This window comes from Schistocerca americana, chromosome 7 (genome assembly GCF_021461395.2).
Source record: "Schistocerca americana isolate TAMUIC-IGC-003095 chromosome 7, iqSchAmer2.1, whole genome shotgun sequence".
NCBI lineage: Eukaryota > Metazoa > Arthropoda > Insecta > Orthoptera > Acrididae > Schistocerca > Schistocerca americana.
Window position 1 is genome coordinate 12,056,775 of NC_060125.1, and position 23,130 is coordinate 12,079,904.

Sequence of the window (23,130 nt, forward strand, 5' to 3'; positions counted from 1 at the left end):
TTTATTTCAGCAGCTTCATTTGCAGCACACTTAATTGACTCACATGCAGCAGATTTCACAGCAGCTCCAATAAATCCTGCATACTTGTCCATTTTACAAAGTGGGCGTGGCATATACATCATGACACACATTGTTTCTGCTGCAGTGTAACCTTTGCCAATAGCTCTCAATCCATAAAACCACCTAACATTTATTTCAAAATAATTATCTTTACACTTATCAGAATTCCAAAATGAATGAGTATATTTACAACTGGCAGAATTAATGATACGTTTCCTGGCTAGTCCATTTGATACCTCAATGTCTTCATGTAAACTAACTGGCCCTCCACATACATACAGCACGCACATTCACATAACACCCCTGTTAGGTTGTGTAAATGTATCAGAATATAACCTAACCTACCGTTTACATGAGTTTTGTTTTGAGATAACTGTGTTATCACTATGTTTCATTTTAATCTTCGAAGCACTAATGGGTGTTTCGCTAGATACTCATGAGTTTGCCAGTATTTCGTTGTCTGTAACTTCACACACCACATGCTGAACGCAAAGTTTCTCTTTATACAAAAATTTATTACCATGAAACCCACATTTCTTAAAAACACTTCATTTTGGAGTCATACTTTTTGAGAGATTTACCAGTCTATTCGTCACTTTTCCTCGGAAGAACGTTAGCACTTCGATATACAAAGCATGTTTATACTATGAAAAGATACGATACTATTTTTGACAGTGCTACCAATACAAACACATAATTTAACATTTGTAACACAGTAATCCACAGCATTCTACAGGGTGGTCCATTGATAGTGACCGGGCCAAATATCTCACGAAATAAGCATCAAATGAAAAAACTACAAAGAATGAAATTCGTCTAGCTTGAAGGGAGAAACCAGATGGCGCTATGGTTGGCCTGCTAGATGGCACTGCCATAGGTCAAACTCATATCAACTGCATTTTTTTAAAATAGGAACCCCCATTTTTTATTACATACTCATGTAGTACGTAAAGAAATATGAATGTTTTAGCTGGACCACTTTTTTCGCTTTGTGATAGATGGGGCTGTAATAGTCAAAAATGGTTCAAATGGCTCTGAGCACTATGGGACTTAACTTCTGAGGTCATCAGTCCCCTAGAACTTAGAACTACTTAAACCTAACTAACCTAAGGACATCACACACATCCATGCCCGAGGCAGGATTCGAACCTGCGAACGTAGCGGTCGCACGTTTCCAGACTGTAGCGCCTAGCACCGCTTGGCAACTCCGGCCAGCTGCTGTAATAGTCACAAACATATAAGTATGTGGTATCACATAACATTCCGCCAGTGCGGACGGTATTTGCTTCATGATACATTACCCGTTTTAAAATGGACCGTTTACCAATTGCGGAAAAGGTCGATATCATGTTGATGTATGGCTATTGTGATCAAAATGCCCAAGGGGCGTGTGCTATGTTTGCTGCTCGGTATCCTGGACGACATCATCGAAGTGTCCGAACTATTCGCCGGATAGTTACATTATTTAAGGAAACAGGAAGTGTCCAGCCACATGTGGAACACCAACCACAACCTGCAACAAATGATGATGCCCTAGTAGATGTCTTAGCTGCTGGGGCAGCTAATCCTCACATCAGTAGCAGACAAATTGCGCGAGAATTGGGAATCTCAAAAACGTCGGTGTTGAGAATGCTACATCAACATCGATTGCACCCGTACCATATTTCTATGCACTATGAATTGCATGATGATGACTTTGAACGTCATGTACAGTTCTGCCACAGGGCACAAGAGAAATTACGGGACGATGAAAGATTTTTTGCATGCGTTCTATTTAGCGATGAAGCATCATTCACCAACAGCGGTAACCTAAACCGCCATAATATGCACTATTGGGCAACGGAAAATCTACGATGGCAGCGACAAGTGGAACAGCAGCGACCTTGGCAGGTTAATGTATGGTGTGGCATTAAGAGAGGAAGGATAATTGGCCCCCATTTTATCGATGGCAATCTAAATGGTGCAATGTATGCTGATTTTCTGCGTAATGTTCTACCAATGTTACTACAAGATGTTTCACTGCATGACAGAATGGCGATGTACTTCCAACATGATGGATGTCCGGCACATAGTTTGCGTGCGGTTGAAGCAGTATTGAATAGCATATTTCATGAAAGGTGGATTGGTCGTCAAAGCACCATACCATGGCCCGCACGTTCACTGGATCTGACATCCCCGGATTTCTTTCTGTGGGGAAAGTTGAAGGATATTTGATATCGTGATCCACCGACAATGCCTGACAACATGCGTCAGTGCATTGTCAATGCATGTGCGAACATTACGGAAGGCGAGCTACTCACTGTTGAGAGGAATGTCATTACACGTATTGCCAAAGGCATTGAGGTTGACAGAAATCATTTTGAGCATTTATTGCATTAATGTGGTATTCACAGGTAATCACGCCATAACAGCATGCGTTCTCAGAAATGATAAGTTCACAAAGGTACATGTATCACATTGGAACAACCGAAATAAAATGTTCAAATGTACCTACATTCTGTATTTTAATTTAAAAAACCTACCTGTTACCAACTGTTCGTCTAAAATTATGAAACATATGTTTGTGACTATTACAGCGACATCTATCACAAAGCGAAGAAAGTGGTCCAACTAAAACATTCATATTTCTTTACGTATTACACGAATATGTAATAAAAAATGGGGTTCCTATTTAAAAAAAAACACAGATGATATCAGTTTGAGCTATGGCAGCGCCTTATAGCAGGCCAACCATTGCGCCAGCTGGTTTCCCCCTTCGAGCTAGACAAATTTCTTTCTTTGTAGTTTTTTCGTTTGACACTTATTTCGTGAGATATTTGGCCCGGTCACAATCAATGGACTACCCTGTATATAAAAAATTACCGATTTTATTAGGTCTTGACGTAATGCATGTAAAAATTTTAACATTTTCAACTGGTGTAGATTATATTTTAGAAAATAAAATAAAATACTTCCCACACAAGTTTATAAGTAATATACATATCATTTTAGTTGGAGAATTGCAAATTTTATAATCAGATAAAAACCCAAAAAAGTGAAAAAGAATGTTTTCCCCTTCTAACTCCCCTTAAAGTTATGGAAATGTGCAAGCTTTTGGAGTCAGTGGCTTCTTCTTCTGGCAGAAACAATGAAGGGGAAGGAAAAGGGAAGAAATAAAAGGATTGTCAAGGTTTAGGAAATGGGGAGAGTTGCAAAGAAGCTGCAGAGAAACCCAGGCCAGGACAGACTTACTGAATGGGATGAGAAATATGTAACTAAACCAGTCCATCTCTCATACCACCAGCAGATGTGAAGTATTCTTGTGATCGGTAGTAAGTCATAAACATTAAATTATTTTCAATGTATGTTCATATGTAATACTGCACGTACCTTTGAGGTATCATTGGGCCCATTGGGAAGAGGATCAAAATCAGGCCACTGCTTTCTAATTATTTGGAGCATTTCACTAAAGGAGACCATCTTCCCATCATTCCATTTGTTGCCGCTGAAAGGCATGTACTCGATAAATCTTACATCAACATTTTTCTCTTTTGTTAACTCCACAAAACTGCACACTTCATCTTCATTAAAACCTTGCATTACAACACAAATTATCTGTGGAAGAAAGACACCATTAAAAACTTGGTATCAGATAAAGCATGGTTTAAACAGAGTTTGAAAGACTTTTTGATAGGCAACTCATCCTACTCTATACATGAATATCTTAACAGTGGCTGTTAGGCCAGCTTAAATAAGAATGTCTGTTAGATTTCAGTTCTGAGAGCACTTTGTCATAACAGTCAAGATTATGTACTTTTTGTTTGATAAATTTATGAATAGTGCATAACAATGTTTCGGTCTGACAGCGTATCAATTCTGAAAATATTAGCTGTTACAGTTTGTATTGTATTCACCTAGTTTGACAATCTCCTGACAAATGATCAGGGTATTCAAATGTTTTATATTTTTTATGTTATACTTTCTGGCATGTTACTCACCCATGAGAATCATCTCATGTTTTGGGTCTTGGAACAAAAGCTGAATCTAATCTAATCTAACCTACAAAATAATGGTTCTACAAGTCTGTTGTTATATTTGTATACCTCACTGATTCTGTTAAATTAATCTTTTTCTCTCTTTTTAGAGAATGTGGGAATTTATCTTAGCATGCCAAACTGTTAACCTTCTTAACAATTTAAGAAAATTAAACTACATACGTCTCCAATCCTTTTTCCCACTCCAACGCACACATCTTTTGCTGAAGGTATTATTTTAACTATTACATTAAATTATGAAGCTTTCTTGAAACTGTGCTGTCATTTGTGAAACAAAGTTAAAAGTGTTCTCAAGATAAAAGGTCTTCACAAAAGGAGCATTTAGTATCTGTGCAGGTAGTAACACTGACAACCTTCATATAAACAAGCCCATATGGTAGAACATCCTGCTTTACACATACACGCAATGGCAGAAAAAAGGAAAAGAGCACACCTTTCATTCAAGCATTGAATATATAAACTGATGAGACAAAACACTATGACATCCTGTTTGATAATGTGTTTGTCCACTGTTGGAACACAATACAGCAGTGATTTTGTGTGGGACAAGTTCAATAAATTTCAGGTATGTTCCCAACATTATGTGAGGTATGTTCCCAGCATTATGCAGCACCGCATGTCTAAGCACAGGTCATGTAATTCCCATAAATTGGAGATCAGTGGTTTCTGGGTGCAGAACTGGTATCTGATATCATCGCAGATGTATTCCATCAGATTCAGAAGGGGTGAATTTGATTCTGGCCTCGTGACACTGAAAGTCATATTGTTGAAACATGTCACCTTCATTAGGGACAGAGTGCGGACAGTGCACAATAATGTTCACACAGAACAAAGCTGTTATGGAGCCTTCAGTTCCTACCACAGGACCCATAGAAGACCAGGTGAATGTCCTCCATAGCATAATATTGCTCCCACTGGCCTAAGTCTGTAGCAAAGTGCACCTTTCAAGCACCAATTCACTCTGTTGACAGTGTATGTGCACAAAACCGTCAAGCAGGTGTAATGCGAAACACGAATGATTCAACCAGATGACACATTTCTATTGATTCACTGCCCAATCTCAATGCTCCTGAGCCACAGAAATTGTAATTCAACAGTGTTGTCAACATGGGAACATACAGGGGTTGTCTACAGCAGAGCCCTATGTTTAACAATGTGCAATGATTGGTGTGCTCTGAAATACTCGTGCTTCCACCAGCACTGTGTCATCAGACCTGCCACAGAAATTAGCTTCCTCAACCGAATGTCATCTTTTTCAAAGGAACCATCCCAGCATTTGCCTTAAATCAATTAGGGAAATCAAGGGAAACCCAAATTTTGGTGGCCCGATGGGTCTCGGGTCCGTTGTTCTCTCGAAGGCAAGTCCACTGTCTGACCACTGTGGTGGCATGACCTAGTCTTAATTAAGCCAGAAAATCCTGGGAAATGCTGACATACTTATTGATTTAAGATATAACAATTTAAAACAATCCTTTCATGAATTTCACTACAATTTTCTGCTCTTTTGAAAAAAAATTTCTTTTGACTGTTTTGATGTTGTTTAGTATGTTTAAATAATGATGGCAGTCTCTATAAAAGGACAGTTTGACTTTTAAGTTTAGTTATACTGTTTTAAACTACATCCTTCATCTATTTGTCCACCCAGAAGTGCTATAGGATATAACTTGAAGACTATGGTGAGATGGTGGGGGACAGTCATGTGTTGAGAAGGAGGTGCTGCCAGAAACGAAGTGTGTGAGGTGACGTTATTGACACTGCATACAGGGAGAATAAAAATACTCTATTCCATATTCATTTACAATCTACGTCTGGCCCCCATATGGTTTTACTTTTCTCCAATAAGAAAAAAAGAAATTGTCAGTAACTGTCTTTATAAGGTCTTAAAAGGAAACAAACAATAGAAAATCTAGGCTGGAATAATGACCATATTATAAAAAAGATACATTGCTATTCACTGTATACAGGAAATGTTAGGTCACAGACAAGCACAACAAAAAGACTACTAAACAAGTAAGCTTTCGATCAGAAAGTCTTCTTCCAAAGTGGACAACACACACACACACACACACACACACACACACACACACACACACACCATGACCGTTGTTTCTCCCATTATGCGCAGTTGCTCCCAGTCTGGCCCTAGCAGCCAGAGACAGTGGTCATGTATGTGTGATCTGCATTTGCGCGTGTGTGTGTGTGTGTGTGTGTGTGTGTGTGTGTGTGTGTGTGTGTGTGGGAATGGGGGGGGGGGGGGGGGGGGCGTTTGCACCAAAAGCTTACGTGTTTAATAGGTGGTGTTTCTCCCCCCCCCCCCCCCCCCCCCCTGCCAGCAACACAACATCTACACTATACAGTGAGTGCCAATCTATCCTTTTCATAATACTGTCGTTACCACCTTGCCAAGAGGCATATTGTGGAGTAATCCGAAGGGCTCTACTAATTTGTACAAGAGGAAGGAGAGCACAATCTCAATGTAAGTTTTTAGAAAACTGGTATGTGCGTTACTTCTCCAAACCTTTCAGAAAAGACACGGTATGCTCTTCATTCAGCAAGATGCGTAATAAACAATATTAGCAATACTGCATCAAACTTGTTCACTTTCATCTTTGGATTAAACATTCGATTTCAGAGAGTACAGAATTTGGCAGAATCAAATTTTGGGGATATGTGGAACTGGGACAATGGCAAATTTTTTACCCATTCAACAAACTAAGCACTGCTGATTGCTACTTTTATTGTGTCTGCTGCTGCAATGCATATATGAAACTGTAAGTGCAGCATCTATGATGGAATAAAATGTTATACAAATGAAACAAACAGGCACAGTGAAATAGAGTAGTATGGCTCATCATTTCGGTCTCACAGATTAGCAGGTGTTGACTTGAAAGATAATACTTAAGAAGTATTTACTCAAATCCAAGCCGCACTTTTTTTCCGGTTTTTGTAATCCAAAAAACCGCCTGCGGCTTAGAATCGAGTGCAAAGCAAGTGGAAGTTCTGAAAAATGTCAGTAGGTGCTGAAACAACTAACTTCTGCCGTCGAATATATGTAGCGCTACACAGGCATGCTTCATAGGCACAAAGATAAATACTGGCGCCAAAACCTCTGCGTCAGTAAATAAATTAAAAAAAAAAGGTGGAAGACAATTTTCATACATTATCCAAAGAAGTAAATACAAATTCCGTATTGTTCATCTTCGAATGTAGCAGAACTTCAATGTATTACGAAAATCCGACTGGCAAGACTGTTTGGGATGTTTGTCAATATGGCCAACTCTACGTTCTGAATGTTTTCCTACCTGTGAGAAGAGATGGTTGCTAATAGGAACCTGATGAAATGTGAATCACATGCAGTATTCTCTTCATCATAAGAGTAATACGAATATAAACATTTTGCCACATATTCTTTCGTGTTTGCTGCTATCTTATTTAAATCCTGTCTGCCTAATAAACTACGAAACTAGAGTGAGACAACAGCAAATGCGGAAGAATATACGTATCGTGTCATGTTTATATTCGTATTATTCTTATGCCTAATAGTGATACAGTCAGAAATGAAGCATGGCAACTGACTAGATTTTTATATCTAAGATGACTCTAATTTCTGTTCAGAATTTGATGTACTAAAGAAGCGGCCGCAAAGATTTTCAAATGGAGAAAAATTTTCGCCTAACTCTCGTTCAGAACATGTTCTATCATACGCAGTCTATTATTTGGTTCTTGTTGATCATTATCAAAGAAAGCAGCAGTGTAAGTAACAAGAAATAGTAGTCTCTTGCCATTGTTCTGCTAATGAGACAATTTCTCTCTCTCATTGTTTTTTAAAAAAATTGTAAGCGGCGGTAGCGTGCACAAAAGCAAGCCATGCCGCGAGCGACGAAAGGCTGCAAACACGCACTATCAGAATGCGACAAACAATGCATGACACAGTACAGTAATGCATTTTCAGCTTAGAGTGACATAAACGCCTATAACAAGGAAAATGGCACTTATCAGATCAAAGCAAAATAAGCAATCGATTCAAACCAGATGAAGCACGTGAAAAAGGAAGGGTACCAGTATAAATACGGACGGAGCGCCTGACGCATAGCAATGGCTACCTGGTAAAGCTTAAGTGCTACGCTTACGACTCGAACCAAACTACTGTAGCTGTATCGTCATTCACTCGAACTAAATTGTGTCTCATATTACAATGGACTGACTTTGTTTCGATTTGGAGGTGCGGCCTAAAACTTTTCTCTCCCCTTCAACTTCGAGTCTCAAATTTCAGGTGCGGCTTAGATTCGGGAAATTTTTTTTTTCCTTCCTTTATTTCGAGTCTCATTTTTCAGGTTTGAGTGCGGCTTAGATTTGAGTAAATACGATAGGTGGTATTTCAACTAATTCTGACTATGAAATAAAACAAAGTACAGCAGGGAGCTCTGACGAATTAAAGAGCAGCGATGAAGATTCTGATGAATAGTAAAGTATGAGTTAAGAAATAAGATGCTACTGAGATCATAAATTTTTCTTGTGTTGATGAATCTGTTAACAAACATATTCAAAAATGCACTGAAACATTGGCACATGTAGTGTTGGGAGGTGATAAACTGTCATTACTGTTAGAGGAGCTACGTATTTCTTGCTGTTCTACTCCTACATGACACTGTATCTGAAGGTATAGAATGAATCTTCACTGGCTAGAGAAATGGGTAACACAATTTTACAAGTCTCTGCTGTCATGTAATCTCTTCAGGGAAATCATGACTGTACTACGATTCGGTTTGTGGTTGACAAGGTCAGAGTCATTAAGAAATGCAAGGCAGGTACCATATCAGTCCTAGAAGAAAGAGACGTAGCAAACTGTCAAAGCATGTACATCCCTGGTCCTTATGTTTGTGGTGATGTACTAACCAAGTAATACTGAAGTGTGATCCAAGTCGCACAAATATGGCTTTAATAATAACCTCCGAACAATATGCCTCTAAGGACTCAACAAGACACAGAACGCTGATGTGCACATTACAAACTAGAATCACACAGAGAGTCAGTCAGCACTGTTCCACACTTACATATGTGCAAGTCGCCAGCAGATGGCATGGCAGGGACCACACGGCACGCTTGGCTCCCAGAGACGGCCTCCAGCAGCCAGCCTGCAATGATCAGTCGGTGACCAATTTAAAGACGCAAGTACGGCAACACCACTCTCGGTGCACTCACACAGACACGTACTAGTAGCACGATACAGCAGTGATGAGCAGTAGTACCCCTCCTGTCTTGCGCGCCTTTTATCTGGCCCTACAATTTACTTTCCTAGACCCACACAAATGCCTGATCCTCCTAATTCAATTTGCTCTGCAGACTATTTAAAATTCATAAAGAAAAAGGAGCCACAATTGCACTTTGTGTGCCAGTTACTTTCCAATACATTGGCACCAGCTGATCTTATTTAAGAATACTCAACTTTCGTAGCCATACTTACAGCACATCCTTTGCTTCCTGGTCTAAATCCAAGTTAACTCCCAGCCCCCTCCCCCCCCCCCACACACACACACGCCCCTCCCCCCCCTCTCCCCCCCCCCTCACAATCAGCTAGTTGTGTGCTGTTATCTCACGTCACACCCTAGTCTATGAGTACCCAGCTGTCTGTCACCTGACCCCTCTACCTGCACCCCTAGCTAGCCCACAGATGGCTCCCCACTCTCCCACGAGCCACTAAATGCTTCCCTCCAAACCCCTCCCATCTCTCTCCATCCCTCACATTGCCTCAACCCACCCCATCCTACCCCACTCTAAAGCCCCACCTCACTCCAGAACACTCACTGTGGGCCAGTAAAGAGCTGGCAGTTGAGCGACCACAAAATAAGGAGACGTGCATGCGCATGTGAGTGTGTGTGTGTGAGTGTGTGTGTGTGTGTGTGTGTGTGTGTGTGTGTGTGAAAGTGTGCTCGTGCTCATGTTTTCCCTACAGCTAGAAAAAGAAAGTGCATTCTGGAAGCTCGCCAAGCAACGTACCTTTTAGTTTGGAAGGTAGAAGACGAGGTACTGGTGGAAGTAAAGCTGTGAGTACGGGTTGTGAGTCGTGCATGGATAGCTCAGATGGTAGAGCACTTGCGCATGAAAGGCAAAGGTCCCAAGTTCGACTCTTGGTCCGGCACACAGTTTTAATCTGCCAGGAAATTTTCATATCAGTGCACACTCCACCGCACAGTGAAAATCTCATTCTACATACCTTTTGTTCATGTGCCTATCGATGAGACAGTGCTTCTGCCTTTTGGTGAGCCATCTCCTTTATTCCTAAATAATTCGTAATTTTCAACAGAAACTTTCCGTACGTTATTATTGTATCCTACATTACAATATGCAATTTCCACAATATGTGGTCCTCTGTGAATATAATGGGGGTAACAACTGTAGGAGACCAAAAACTGACTGCAGTAAGCAAGTTCAAGTTATTGTACGCTGCAGTAGTTATGCAGAGGTGAAGAGGGTCACACAGGATAGGCTAGCATGGTCAACTCCATGAAACCAATCTTCAGATGGAAGATCACAACAATAAAAACATTTGATTCAGCATACACCAGACTCCAAACAGCGTACACAACCTGTATGCTCAGAAACACAGAAAATCATATTGGTTCCATCAGCAGGAAACTTCAGCCCGTAATTGTTATGGAACACTGTGGCGATTTTGTTCATTAATAAAACCCAAAACTGGGGAGTAATAAGAGAGGATTGTTGTAACTTCTTATCAACCTGGTTACCAAAATACATATTAAGAACACTGGTAAAGTGTTATTTTAAAGGGGTCACTCCAAAGCGCCACGAAAGTATTTGAGCAATGTATAAAATTAGAGAATCAGTGCACAATATTGAAAGCCTATCTACATAATCTATATCTGCATGACTAGTCTGTAATTCACAATTAAATGCTGGCAGAGGGTTCAGAGAACCACCCTCAACCTATTTATCTACCATTCCACTCCCCTACAGCATTTGAGGAAAAACAAACACTTCAATATTTCCGTACAAGCTCTGATTTCTCTATTTTATTACAATGATCATTTCTCCCTATGTAAGAGGGCTCTAACAAAATATTTTCACATTCGGAGGAGAAAGTTGATGATTGAAATTTTAAGAACCTGCTCCAGCAAATTGCTTTTGCTTTAATGACTGCTACCCCAATTCACATGTGATATCTGTGGCATGCACTTTCCTGTTTGCCAATAATACAAAATGAGCTGCCCTTCTTTGAACTTTTAAATGATGTCCTCTGTCAGTCCTATCTGGTAAGGATCCCACACCATGCAGAATACTCCAAAAGAGGACAGACAAGTATAGTTGTAGATAGTCTCTTTAGTAATCCTAATCTTCTAAATGTTTTACTATTAAATCACAGTCTTTTGTTTGCTTTCCCACCGCATTATCTATGTGAGCATTCCAATTTAAGTTATTTGTAAATGTAATTCCTAAGTATTCAGTAGACTTCACAGCCTTTAGATCTGCGTGAATTATCACGTAACCAAAATTTAGTAGATGCCTTTTACTACTCATGCGGATGACATAACAATTTTTATTATTTAAGGTCAGTTACCACTTTTTGCATCATATGGATACGTAGCCTAAATCATTTTGCAGTTCATTTTGATCATCTGATCACTTTACAAGACAGTAAATGATTTGCAAGACTGTAAATGATAGCATCATCTAAGAGGACTGCTCAGATTCTCTCTTAAATTGTTAATGTAGATCGGCAACAGCAGGTGGTCTATAACACTTCCTTGAGGAATTTCAGATATCACTTCTGTTTTACTTGATGATTTTCCTTCAACTACTATGAACTGTGACCTTTCTGACAGGAAACCACACATCCAGTTGCACAACTGAGACAATACGCCATAGGCACACAATATGATTAGAAAATGCTTGTGAGGAACTGTTTCAAAAAGTCTTCTGGAAATCTACAAATATGGAATAAATTTGAGATCCCCAGACGACAGCACTTATTACTTTGTGTGACTAAAGAGCTAGCTGTGTTTTAAAAGGTCGATATTTCTGAATCTATCTTGGCTATTTATCAATGAATCATTATCTTTGAGATAATTCATAATATTCAAACACAATATATGTTCCAAAATCCTAATGCAAATCAACATTAGTGATATGAGTCTGTTATTTAATAGATTACTCCTCTTTTCTTTCTTGAGCATTGGTGTGACCTGTGCAACTTTTCAGTCTCTAGGTATGGATCTTTATCAAATGAGCAGCTATATATGATTTCTAAAGGAGCTATTGTATCAGCATTCTCTGAAAGAAACATAACCGCTTTATTACACTGAGGAGAGCTACTACTAAGTTACTCACAGTTGCAGTTGTTCTTGATTTGAATACTGCAATATTTACTTTGTTGTCTTTGGTGAAGAAATTTCAGAAATCCGTGTTTAGTAACCCTGCTTTAGTAGCACTGTCATCAGTAACATTACCACAGCTATTGAGCAGTGAAGGTATTGGTTGTGTCTTGCCATTGGTGTACTACACATGCAACCAGAACCTCTTTGGATTTTCTTCCAGATTTCAAAATGAAGTTTCACTATGGGAACTATTAAACACATCTTGCACTGAAACCCACCCTAAGTTTCGAGCTTCAGTAAAACATCGCTAATCTCGGAGATTTTGCATTCTTTTAAATTTTGACATGCTTTTTTTCATTGCTTCTGCAGCTGAGTTTTGACATATTTTGTGCACCACCCTTTTAATTTATTTGGTATCCTTTCAATTGCACAAACAGAATGTGCAAAGTAAGTGGAAATTACTCGTCTCTTCCCTGATTACAGTGCAATAGAAGATACTACAAGATGTTGACAGATTGCCATATCTCGGTAGCTTTATATGTAATAATGAGGTCACAGATGCAGAAATCACCAGCAGAACTGGAAAATCAGTCCATATGGTAATTAGGTCTGTAATATGTCAACAAAGCTGTGACTGTACTCCTTTATCATTTATATGTGTGAGACTTGGAAAATATCAGTAAAATCAGCACACAGTCTCCATATTTTTCACCAACAATGCTAGAGACGAATTCTGAAGATGTTAACCCAACCAAGTTACAAACGATGAAGTGCTGAGAATACGAGGTCTACACAGCCTGCACGTAATTATTGTTGAAAGAAGACTGAAGATTGCAGGTTATGTTCTACGCATGTAAGGTGGAAGAATCCCAAAATCAACACTGTTGTGGAAATCAATGGACAGATACAGATGTACAGGAAGACCTTTTAACACCTGGAACTTTTGCAATGAATCTTCAATGCATGGACACAAACTTGGAGGAAGGTGAGAACTTGGCAGCTGATCGAGTGAACTCTGTGAAACCAGTTCCTTGTATGGTACACAGCAAATCTGAGTAAGTTAGTAAGTAAGTAAGTAAGTAAGTAAAGTAAGTACAACTGGGGATTTTGCAAAACTGCTGGATGATCGATATTATTGTCTAGATTTGTCACTGTTGGACTTCTACCTTTTCCTTGATGTGTATTCTTCAAATTGTGAGTTTTATGAGAAAGCTGATAGGTACTTACCAATCAACCTTCCCTCACATGAACTGACATTGTCTCTTTATAAATTCTACTGTGCTAACAATTATCTACTGAGAATCCTCAACTAGGTCTCCGCAGCTCAAATGAGCCAGTTTCTTTTAAATTTCTGTCTTTGGCTATAATTGTCTTCCAAGTATGGTGACACAACATCCTGTCATGAAACTTTTGCCTTTACACTTGTTTTTTTTTTCTGGACACTGCCTTTTTCTGCACTGTGCACTAAATACACTATGTGAGTAACGCCCAATCTCCAACAACCAATCGTGAACTGTAATCAGTTGTGAACTCTACCAGGGCACATAACAAACAATTAACATTTGCGTTTTAGTGTTCTAAGCTGTGAAGTCATCAGCGGACAAATAATTTAGTACCTATTCCTGGACAGCCGGAGTGGCCGTGTGGTTCTAGGCGCTACAGTCTGGAACTGAGTGACCGCTACGTTCGCAGGTTCGAATCCTGCCTCGGGCATGGATGTGTGTGATGTCCTTAGGTTAGTTAGGTTTAATTAGTTCTAAGTTCTAGGTGACTGATGACCTCAGAAGTTAAGTCGCATAGTGCTCAGAGCCATTTCAACCTATTTCTGACATGCTGTTGTTTGGAACAACAACTGACATGATCCAAAATATTACTTTTTTTTATTATAGCTTCACTTTTATTTTGTCTAATGATTACTAATTTCAGTATCAAATTCCATCATCAAGCCACTATATGATTGGAAAGCAAAGTGTATCGTTAAAATATTGTTTATTAAACAGATTACCATTATATCATCATTCCTTAAAGTAATGTCCAAAGTGGAAGGACAGATGATTGATTTTGAGTACATACAAAAGTCAGAGTACTGAACCGGATATGAAAGAAGGAAAACCAGAAGGGCAGTGAGAGACGGGTGCCTTCTATCACCTTACTTCCTTAATATTTTCATCAAGGAAGTAATAACAACAACAAAGAAAAGATGACAAGAATCAAAAGGTAATTTCTGGAATACTCCAAGGAAATGTGATAGGACCGTTACATTTACAATGAATATAAATGATCCAGTAGAAAGTGTCAGAGGCTCCTTAATATTGTTCACAGGTACTCTCACTTGTCCATCAGAAAGTAGCAACAACAGAAGGCAGTATCAATTTGCACAATGACCTGCAGAGGATTGGTGAATGATGCAGGCTCTGGCAGTTGACCCTGCACATAAATAAATGTAACATATCACTCACACACACACACACACACACACACACACACACACACACACACAGGAAAAGAAATCCAATACTGTACAACTACACTATTAATGACAAATTGCTGGAAACAGAATCTACCATAAAATATCTAGAAGTAACTATCCAGAGCAACCTTAAAGTGGAATGGCCACATACAACTGCAATAGAAAAGCAGATGCCAGACTAACATCCACAGGAAGAATCTTAAGTGAATGTAAATTACCCCTGTGTCCTTACCCAGTAGGACTGACAGAAGAGAGAAAGAAGATCCAACGAAGTGCGGAGTGTTTTGTCGCAGGATCATTTAGTCACTGTGAGATCATTACAGAGATGCTCAGCAACTCCAGTGGTAGATGCCATAAGAGAGCAGTTGTGCATCACGGAAAGATTTACTACCCAAATTTCGAGAGAGTAGTTTCCGAGAAGAGTCTGACAACATAATAGTTTCTCTCATATACAATTCACGAAATGATCACGTGAAGAAAATTTGAGAAGTTAGAGATAATACAGAAGTGTACTGACAGTCACTCTTCTCAGGCACTGTTCACAAGTGGAACAAGGCAGAGGGGATCAGTTGGTGGCATGAGACGTACCCCCTGCCACACACAGTTAGGTGGATTTTGGAGCATGATGTCGATATGGAAACTTAATTGCATGCATATACACTGCAGATTGATGACATCACAATAGTAAATCAAAGTAGGAACTAAATAAAATGTTTCAGGCCTTAAATCTAGAAATGGTAAAACTAAAGCTAAAAATGAATACAAAGAAGACAAAAGTTATGGCTACAGACAAGAAAGGAGGTGGAGGTAGGACTGACACAAGAACAGGCAATGAGCAACTCAAGAAAGCAACTGAAATTCAATATCTCAGTAGCTTTTTGAAAGAAAACAATCAATATTTCAAGACATTCAAGAAAAGAATAGCACAGGTGAAGAATTCCTTCCAAAATAAGAAGAAGCTGCAACTGAATAACCATATCAGCTTCCACATTAACAAAATATTTGTAAAGACCTTTGTGTGGAGTGTTCTGACACACAGATGCAAAATCTGTACATTAGAAAAGCCAAAGGAAGCTCGCCTCAAACCTGCTGAAATGTGGTTCTGGAGGAGAAGTACAAGAACTAGCTGCATTGACAGAAAAATTAAAGGAAATAGGAGAGAAGAAAAAACCACTGAAAGTTATAGGCCAGGGCAAAGCAAAATACACTGGACACTTAACTGGAGACGATAATCTTTTAAAAAACATTTCTGAAGGCAAGATCGTAGGTAAGAAAACAAGGGGATGACTGAGAACATCCTACTTAAACAATGTGATCAATGAATGGGATTTTCTTCACACATGGAGATGAAGACAACTGCTGAAGAGAGGAAGCTGTGGCTGCAGAGACAAGGTTTAACCTTTTGGAAGAGTAAGGACAAACAAATACGAAAAAAGTGAGTCTACATGGTAGCTACATACGGAATAAATGACAACTTCTTGTGTGCAGTCATCAAGTCACTTACCCCAGTAGGTGTCTTATCTACTAAAAGTAAAGGTCACTGTTGTGCTTTCAATAGATGTGAACTGCACCCTGAAAATGGTATGTCTAGTTTGTAGTTGTACAGAAGCTTTTTATTTTGCAAAATGGTTCAAATGGCTCTAAGCACTATGGGACTTAACATCTGAGGTCATCAGTCCCCCAAATTTAGAACTACTTAAACCTAACTAACCTAAGGACATCCCTGCCTGAGGCAGGATTCGAACCTGCGACCGTAGCAGCAGCACGGTTCCGGACTGAAGTGCCTAGAACCGCTTGGCCACAGTGGTCAGCTTTTATTTTGCAAAGAAATTTTTGATAATAAGATGAACTGATGCTGGTACTTGCTACTGAAACCAGTAGTACTTAGATACAACAAAAGTGTGACTATAGAATTAAGAATAATTTTTCCAAACAATCGAGTATTTTTTTCAAAATGGCACCACAATAGAGGATACTTATTTTAAACTAAAGACACAAAAGAAAAAAAGAGAAACTGTAAAGATCTTGAGTTTCATAATGCTCCCTTGGGAGGAAAATATAAGATACCAATTACAAATTATTTGTTTCAGTTGCTTTAGAATAATTTCCTGTTTCACAGGTGCCTTGAAGAAAATAAAGATCTCAAAAGTGTCTTAATGACAACCGATGGCCTCATGTTGACAATAATTGGTAAACTTGCAAGCCATACTTTTTTATGTTGTATAAACTACGAAACTGTTAGCATCGTCAGCTAAAATTTACTTCTTCTGTCTTAATATACCTTCCTTCACTTACAGCTGCAGTGTGGAGACAGCGGTGAGGGTGGGAGCGGGGATGGGGGTGAGGGTGAGGGCGTACTGCTTTAAAATGGTGATTCTTGTATTGATATTCTTAACAACAGATTTATATCTTTTGTTTATGAAAGTCTGCATGCGATGACAGCTGCACTAGTAATACCTTCACAGGTTCGTATTCAAGTTGCAAGGCTAGATCTATGCCAGCCATGACACGCTCCCAGCCTTTCCTCCTCATGATCTGGTTGTAGCGTTGGGACTGCAGGGTGTCTAAGCTGATGTTCAGACCGTCAAGCCCTGCCCTCTGCAAGGCAACCAGCTGTCTTGTCAACATGAGGCCATCGGGTGTCATTAAGACACTTTCGAGATCTTTTATTTTCTTCAAGGCACCTGTGAAACAGCAAATTATTCTAAAGAAACTGAAACAAATAATTTGTAACATTGTTGCTGCATATGAAACAAAACTCCAGTTGATAAATTGAAAATACAAATTCCTTAAAAGTTAACTGTACATTTGCCCTAATACAAAGAGATAAGAAGGGTTAATAAACTGAATTGGAGAATGCAAGTTAAGATAGCAATGAAAAAATAATTAGAGGCATAAGATCACCTACTGCAACAGGGAAATGGGAATCAATATGAACCATTACCCAGCTACTGTCAACTGATTCCATGTCTCCATGCACACTGTATAAACCACTGTGGGTTTGTCCGACAAAGTACATTGTTGTACCACACATTATGGCTTATCCTCATTCAATGCTCATGTGGAGTGTGGGAAGAATGATTCTTTAAATGGTTCTGTGCATGCTGTAATTAATCTTGCCTTCATGGTCCCTATAGGAGTGATACATATGTAGTTATTGTATAATCCCTAAATACCTCGCTTAATACAGGTTCCTGAAATTTCATAAGTTGGGTTTTGTCATATATTTGGCGTCTATCTTCACTTGTCTGGCATTTCCAATTTTTAGTAGCTTCTTGATGCTCTCCCATGCATCAAATAAATCTATGATCAATCATGCTACACTATTTTGTATACATTCAATGTCTGCCATTAGCCTTATTTGTTATGGGTCGTACTTAAGCAATATTCTAGAATGGGCCACACAAGTATTTTGTAAGCAATGTCCTCTATAGACTGATTGCATTTTCCAGTATCTTACCAATGAATTGAAGTCTGCATTCTGCTTTGCCTACAAGTGAGTCTATGTCACCATTTCATTTCATCCAGATATTTGTATGAGTTGACCAATTAAAACTGTGATTATTTGATAATGTAGTCATACAATACTGTCTTTTATTTGTTTTGTGATGTGCTCCAATGTACATTTCTGAAAACTTAAACTCAGTTGCCTATCTTTGGAGCAATTTGAAATGTTATGATCTGACTCAAATTTGTGCAGATTTTTTTCAGGCAATAATTCATTATAGACAACTCTATCATCCAGGAAAAGTATGACGTTCCTTATAATATCATCTTCCAGAACATTAAGGTACAACATTAATGTAATAGTATAAATTACTATAACTGTATAAATAAGTTTATAAGTGTGTAAAATACATTGAACTATTTGTTACAACAAAACATTGTACTGGTATACTCAGCAAGATGTTAAATCAGCAGATAGCTACATTTTATGTTCAACATTTTGTGTACAGCATATATGCTGGAAAGGATTTATACCCAAATTAAATAAATCTGAAGAAATGGTAGTGTGTCTCTGGAAAAATAATCCATAAAAACTCGTACAGTCCAATTTGCTATTATGTCACTGTTGCTGAAATATAATACAAAGTAACTGAATTCGATGAACATTCTCAGAGTGCAATATGCCTCAGAGTGAAATGCACAGTAATGTCAACATTATTTTTCAAGGCTATGTTTGTGAAAATGGATGAAAGCAAACCACACATTTTGTTCTCAATCTGCGGAAGCATTATGCACTGTGAAACACTGTACTGCTGTTATACATAAAAGCTGTCTCATTGTCAACATCTTTCCCCTGCTGGCTGTTCTACACTTCTCATCATTGATTCAACACATTGTAAGATATTTTATGCTGTATGACACCACAGTCCAGTCTGGTTAGGACAGCATAAAAATAATATATGAATTTCAGTATTGAAACTGGAACAGCAGAACAGCTCTCATCACACTGGATATTAAATCGAGGTTGGATTACAGCCGTGGGTACATCATTTCATGCTACTCAACTGTATGTCATATGTCAGAGTTCTTCAACTGTAGTAGCTGGTGACTGGTGGCTGGCGACTGGTGGCATACCCATCTCTTGGCATCCTGTGAACAGACGTTCTCCACAGGTGACAGATTTGAAGGAAATGCTGGATACGGCAACAGTGGAACACTCTCTGTATCGAGGTAGCTCAGTACAGATCAGGTGATGTAAAGTCTTGCATTATCCTGTTAAAAGATAACATCACGGAGCCCTTGAAAATAGGGTACAGCGATAGGCCTTAACAAAACACAAATGCAATGGCTGCTGTCCAAATTACTGGCTATGTGAACCAGAGGTTGTGACATGTATCCAGTTGCACCCCAAACCATCACATCACATGCTGGACCTGCATGTGAATGACAGGTACAATCTGGCCAGGTCTGTTGGCATCAGAGCCTCCACACACAAGTACATCAATTGTGATGATGTTGCAGAACCGAGACTCATCTGATACAATGACACAGTGAAATTCCTGTGTCTGGCATTGTTGTCAGTTGCACCGCTGTCAGTTCAACTCTCTCTAGAGCTGCATTAATGGCTTGACAGTCTGTGCTGCTCCAGATGCCATCACATTGTATGTGTGGATACTTGTCTCACTGTATACAAGCCCACTTCCTGACTAAATGTACACATCTTCACTGCAGGATCATGTACGCATGAGCGAACACTTGTCTGCCCTCTCAGGTGCTAGTTGGATGGCACTACGGAGGCCCTGCAAGGCATTTAGCATGGCCCTCCTGAACCTACCAATTCTATGTTCACACAAAATGAGATTCTGAGCAATGCAAGCAGCAATATAGTGAAACAATAAACCAGAGTCTCACCAGACCATGAGCCTGCCACTGCCAAATCTGGAATGCTGATAAACATTTCTCCTTCTTCCATTATGCTTAACACGGTCTTTGTGTACACAACCAACACTGAAATAGAATTTCTGAATGAGAAACCTGCTTTCTTGCATACAGAATATGCATGGGAGTGCTGAAAAGTAATGCCTCTGAATTTTTTATTCTGTTCTCAATATCGGTCGAGGTATGACACGTCACGCATATTACTTGGTCAACTTTCCCACTTCACTGACTCGTGGCACACCCCCCTCCCGCTAACAGATGGAGTCGCAATAGGCAGCCCACTCTGACCAGAGATTGTGAATATGTTTACGGTGCACTTCAAGGAAGAGGCCCTGATGTCATCCAAATGGAAATCCATCTTCTTCTTCTTCTTCTGTTATGTGGATAACACACTTGTCATCTGGCCTCATGGAAAAGACAAACTTCTTGACTTCTTTGTACATCTGAACTCCACACGCCACAAAATCAAATTCACTATGGAGACCAAAGAAGAAGGAAGACTACCATTCCTGGACATCATAGTCAGGAGAATAACGGACAGCACCCTGTGCCACAGTGTGTATCTGACTCTATAAAACACATAAACTCAGTTCTCCCTATGGCACTGTGAATAATTTCAATAACAAAAACTGAGATGAATGTTGCAGCGTACATTTAATTTCCACTTTGGCTTTGCATTCAAGATCAGTCTTACCTGAGAGTGCAACATTACATCTTTGGTTAATTTAATTATATGTTCATTAGATTTTGGTTATAAGGCACGTTTTGCTTCCTAATGTTTCATCTCCAAATGCTGGAAACAATCCATGGAGGAAGAGGAGTATGTAAGACATTGGTGGACCAGGTTGGAAGTATCTGTGAATTTCAATACTCTGTAGAAGAGCTCAATCATTTGAAAATAACTTTCAGACCTTGTGGCTATTCTAACAGATATACATTGGGCACTACATTCTAAAATATTTGCATCTTTCAGTGACAAAACAAGCAACAAGATTAAAAGTTCTCTTGCCACTTGTAAAAACAGTCGCAGATCGCGACCTCTGAGTGCTATAAAGAGAAGGTATTGATGCAGTGCTTAAACCAAACAGAAGACCACAACTGCAGCCATACTCAAGCAAATTGCTATGCAGTAGTTTCAGTGAATTTGACAGTGATGTGGCTGCTTTCATAGTGGCCCAGTCATATTGTGGGGTACGGAATGCCAGTGACAGGGCTGGAATTGTAGGTGACAGATGGGTTTTTGGCAAAGCCTTGTATCAATACCTCCTTAATTATTGAGCTGAAAAACTGTAAAAAACATCATACAGTAAAATCACACAAAAAAAATTCCTATTTCTGCAGGTATTGTGCCTTCTGTTTCTTTTTCATTACAAAAACATATTGATTCAAGTTTATAAAGTCACAACTATGTCACTGTGATTTGTGTAACACACATTCTGGAACATGTTCCAGGAATGCCATGAAACAGACAGCTTTAAATACTTACTCTAGCTCATCTTTCAAGAGTTGCATGCCAACAACAACACCATCTATCCAATCTGTTTTTATTTCACTTTCATGTAAAGCTTTCTCCACAAAGGATATCATCTGCCATGTAGGCAGTGCAAGAGGAAATTCCACACTCACATTTGGGTAACCAAGTGGATTCTGTGTCTTGTCAGAACCAAGTACAATCAACCCAATTTCATCTTTACCACTGGTAAATATCTGGAAACATATTAAATGGTAAAAATAAGTTTTGTTTATAACAAGTTGTATACCAATAAAAACATCACACACAGGTACTCTTTATAAAATCATTTAATTCGATAGATAAAAAATCTACTCACCAAGCAATGGCAGAACACACACATAAAACACTGTTGTGATAGGCAAGCGTTTGGAGCCAGTGACTCCTTCTTCAGGCTGAAGGGTTGCAGGGGAAGCAAGAAGGGTGAAGGAAAAGGACTGGAGAGGTCTAAAAAAAGGGGTAGATTTTGGTAAAGTTACCCAGAAACATGGGTCATGGGTGACTTACCGTACAGGATGAGAAGGAGAGACTAATTGTTGGGGAGTGCATCGGGCAAGATTCGGAAACCTGAGAGCTTAAAGGTGGAAGACAGGGTAATATGCAAGACAGAGATTACTACTAAAACTGTACATGAGTTAATAAGAGTGAGAAGCTAAGTGTATTGTATGCAACAGCTGTGGGAGGGGGCAGTGAAAACAGACGGGAAAGACAATGAAAGATGTAGAAAGCTAAAACGGAGTGAAGCAAAGAGTAATTACAGTGAAGAATAGCTGAGACAGGAGAAATTAACGTAAATTAAGGCGAGGTGGGTGGTGAGAACCAAGGACATGTTTTAGTGCTAGTTCCCACCTGCGGAGTTCTGAGAAACTGGTGTCTGGCGGAAGAATACAGGTGGCATGTGTGGTGAAACAAGTGCTGAGGTCACGTATGCCATGTTGAAGAGCATGCTCTGCAACAGGATATTGCGAGTTCCCAGTATATACACTACGCCTATGCCCATTTATCCTAACTGATAATTTGGTGGTAGTCATGCAGATGTAGGAAGCTGAACAGTGTTTACATAATAGCTGGTATATGACATGTGTCGTTTCTATTTCTCGCCTGATCCGCAGTTCTGTGTGACTTTCCCAAAATCTACACCTTTTCATGGAACTCTCCAGGCCTTTTCCTTTACCCTTCTTCCTTCCCCTTCAACGCTTCTGTCTGGAAGAGCCACTGTCTTTTATGTGTATGTTCTGCTGCCGCTTGGTGAGTAGATTTTTTATCTATTCAATTAAATAAATGTATCAATAATTTATTGTTTTTGTTGTTATAGTTACTCTTTATAACCTACTTAAA

General features: G+C 39.2%; 1 protein-coding gene across 1 annotated transcript in view; it reads right to left on the reverse strand.

The window, feature by feature from the left end:
• LOC124621925 (molybdenum cofactor biosynthesis protein 1-like) overlaps nt 1–3,639 on the reverse strand; it is a 43,490-nt gene extending 39,851 nt beyond the window's left edge. Inside the window, exon 1 of the mRNA XM_047147431.1 lies at nt 3,430–3,639. Within this exon, the coding sequence (XP_047003387.1) occupies nt 3,430–3,639 (210 nt within the window). The remainder of the gene's footprint in view (nt 1–3,429) is intronic.
• Nucleotides 3,640–23,130: the final 19,491 nt, after the last annotated feature.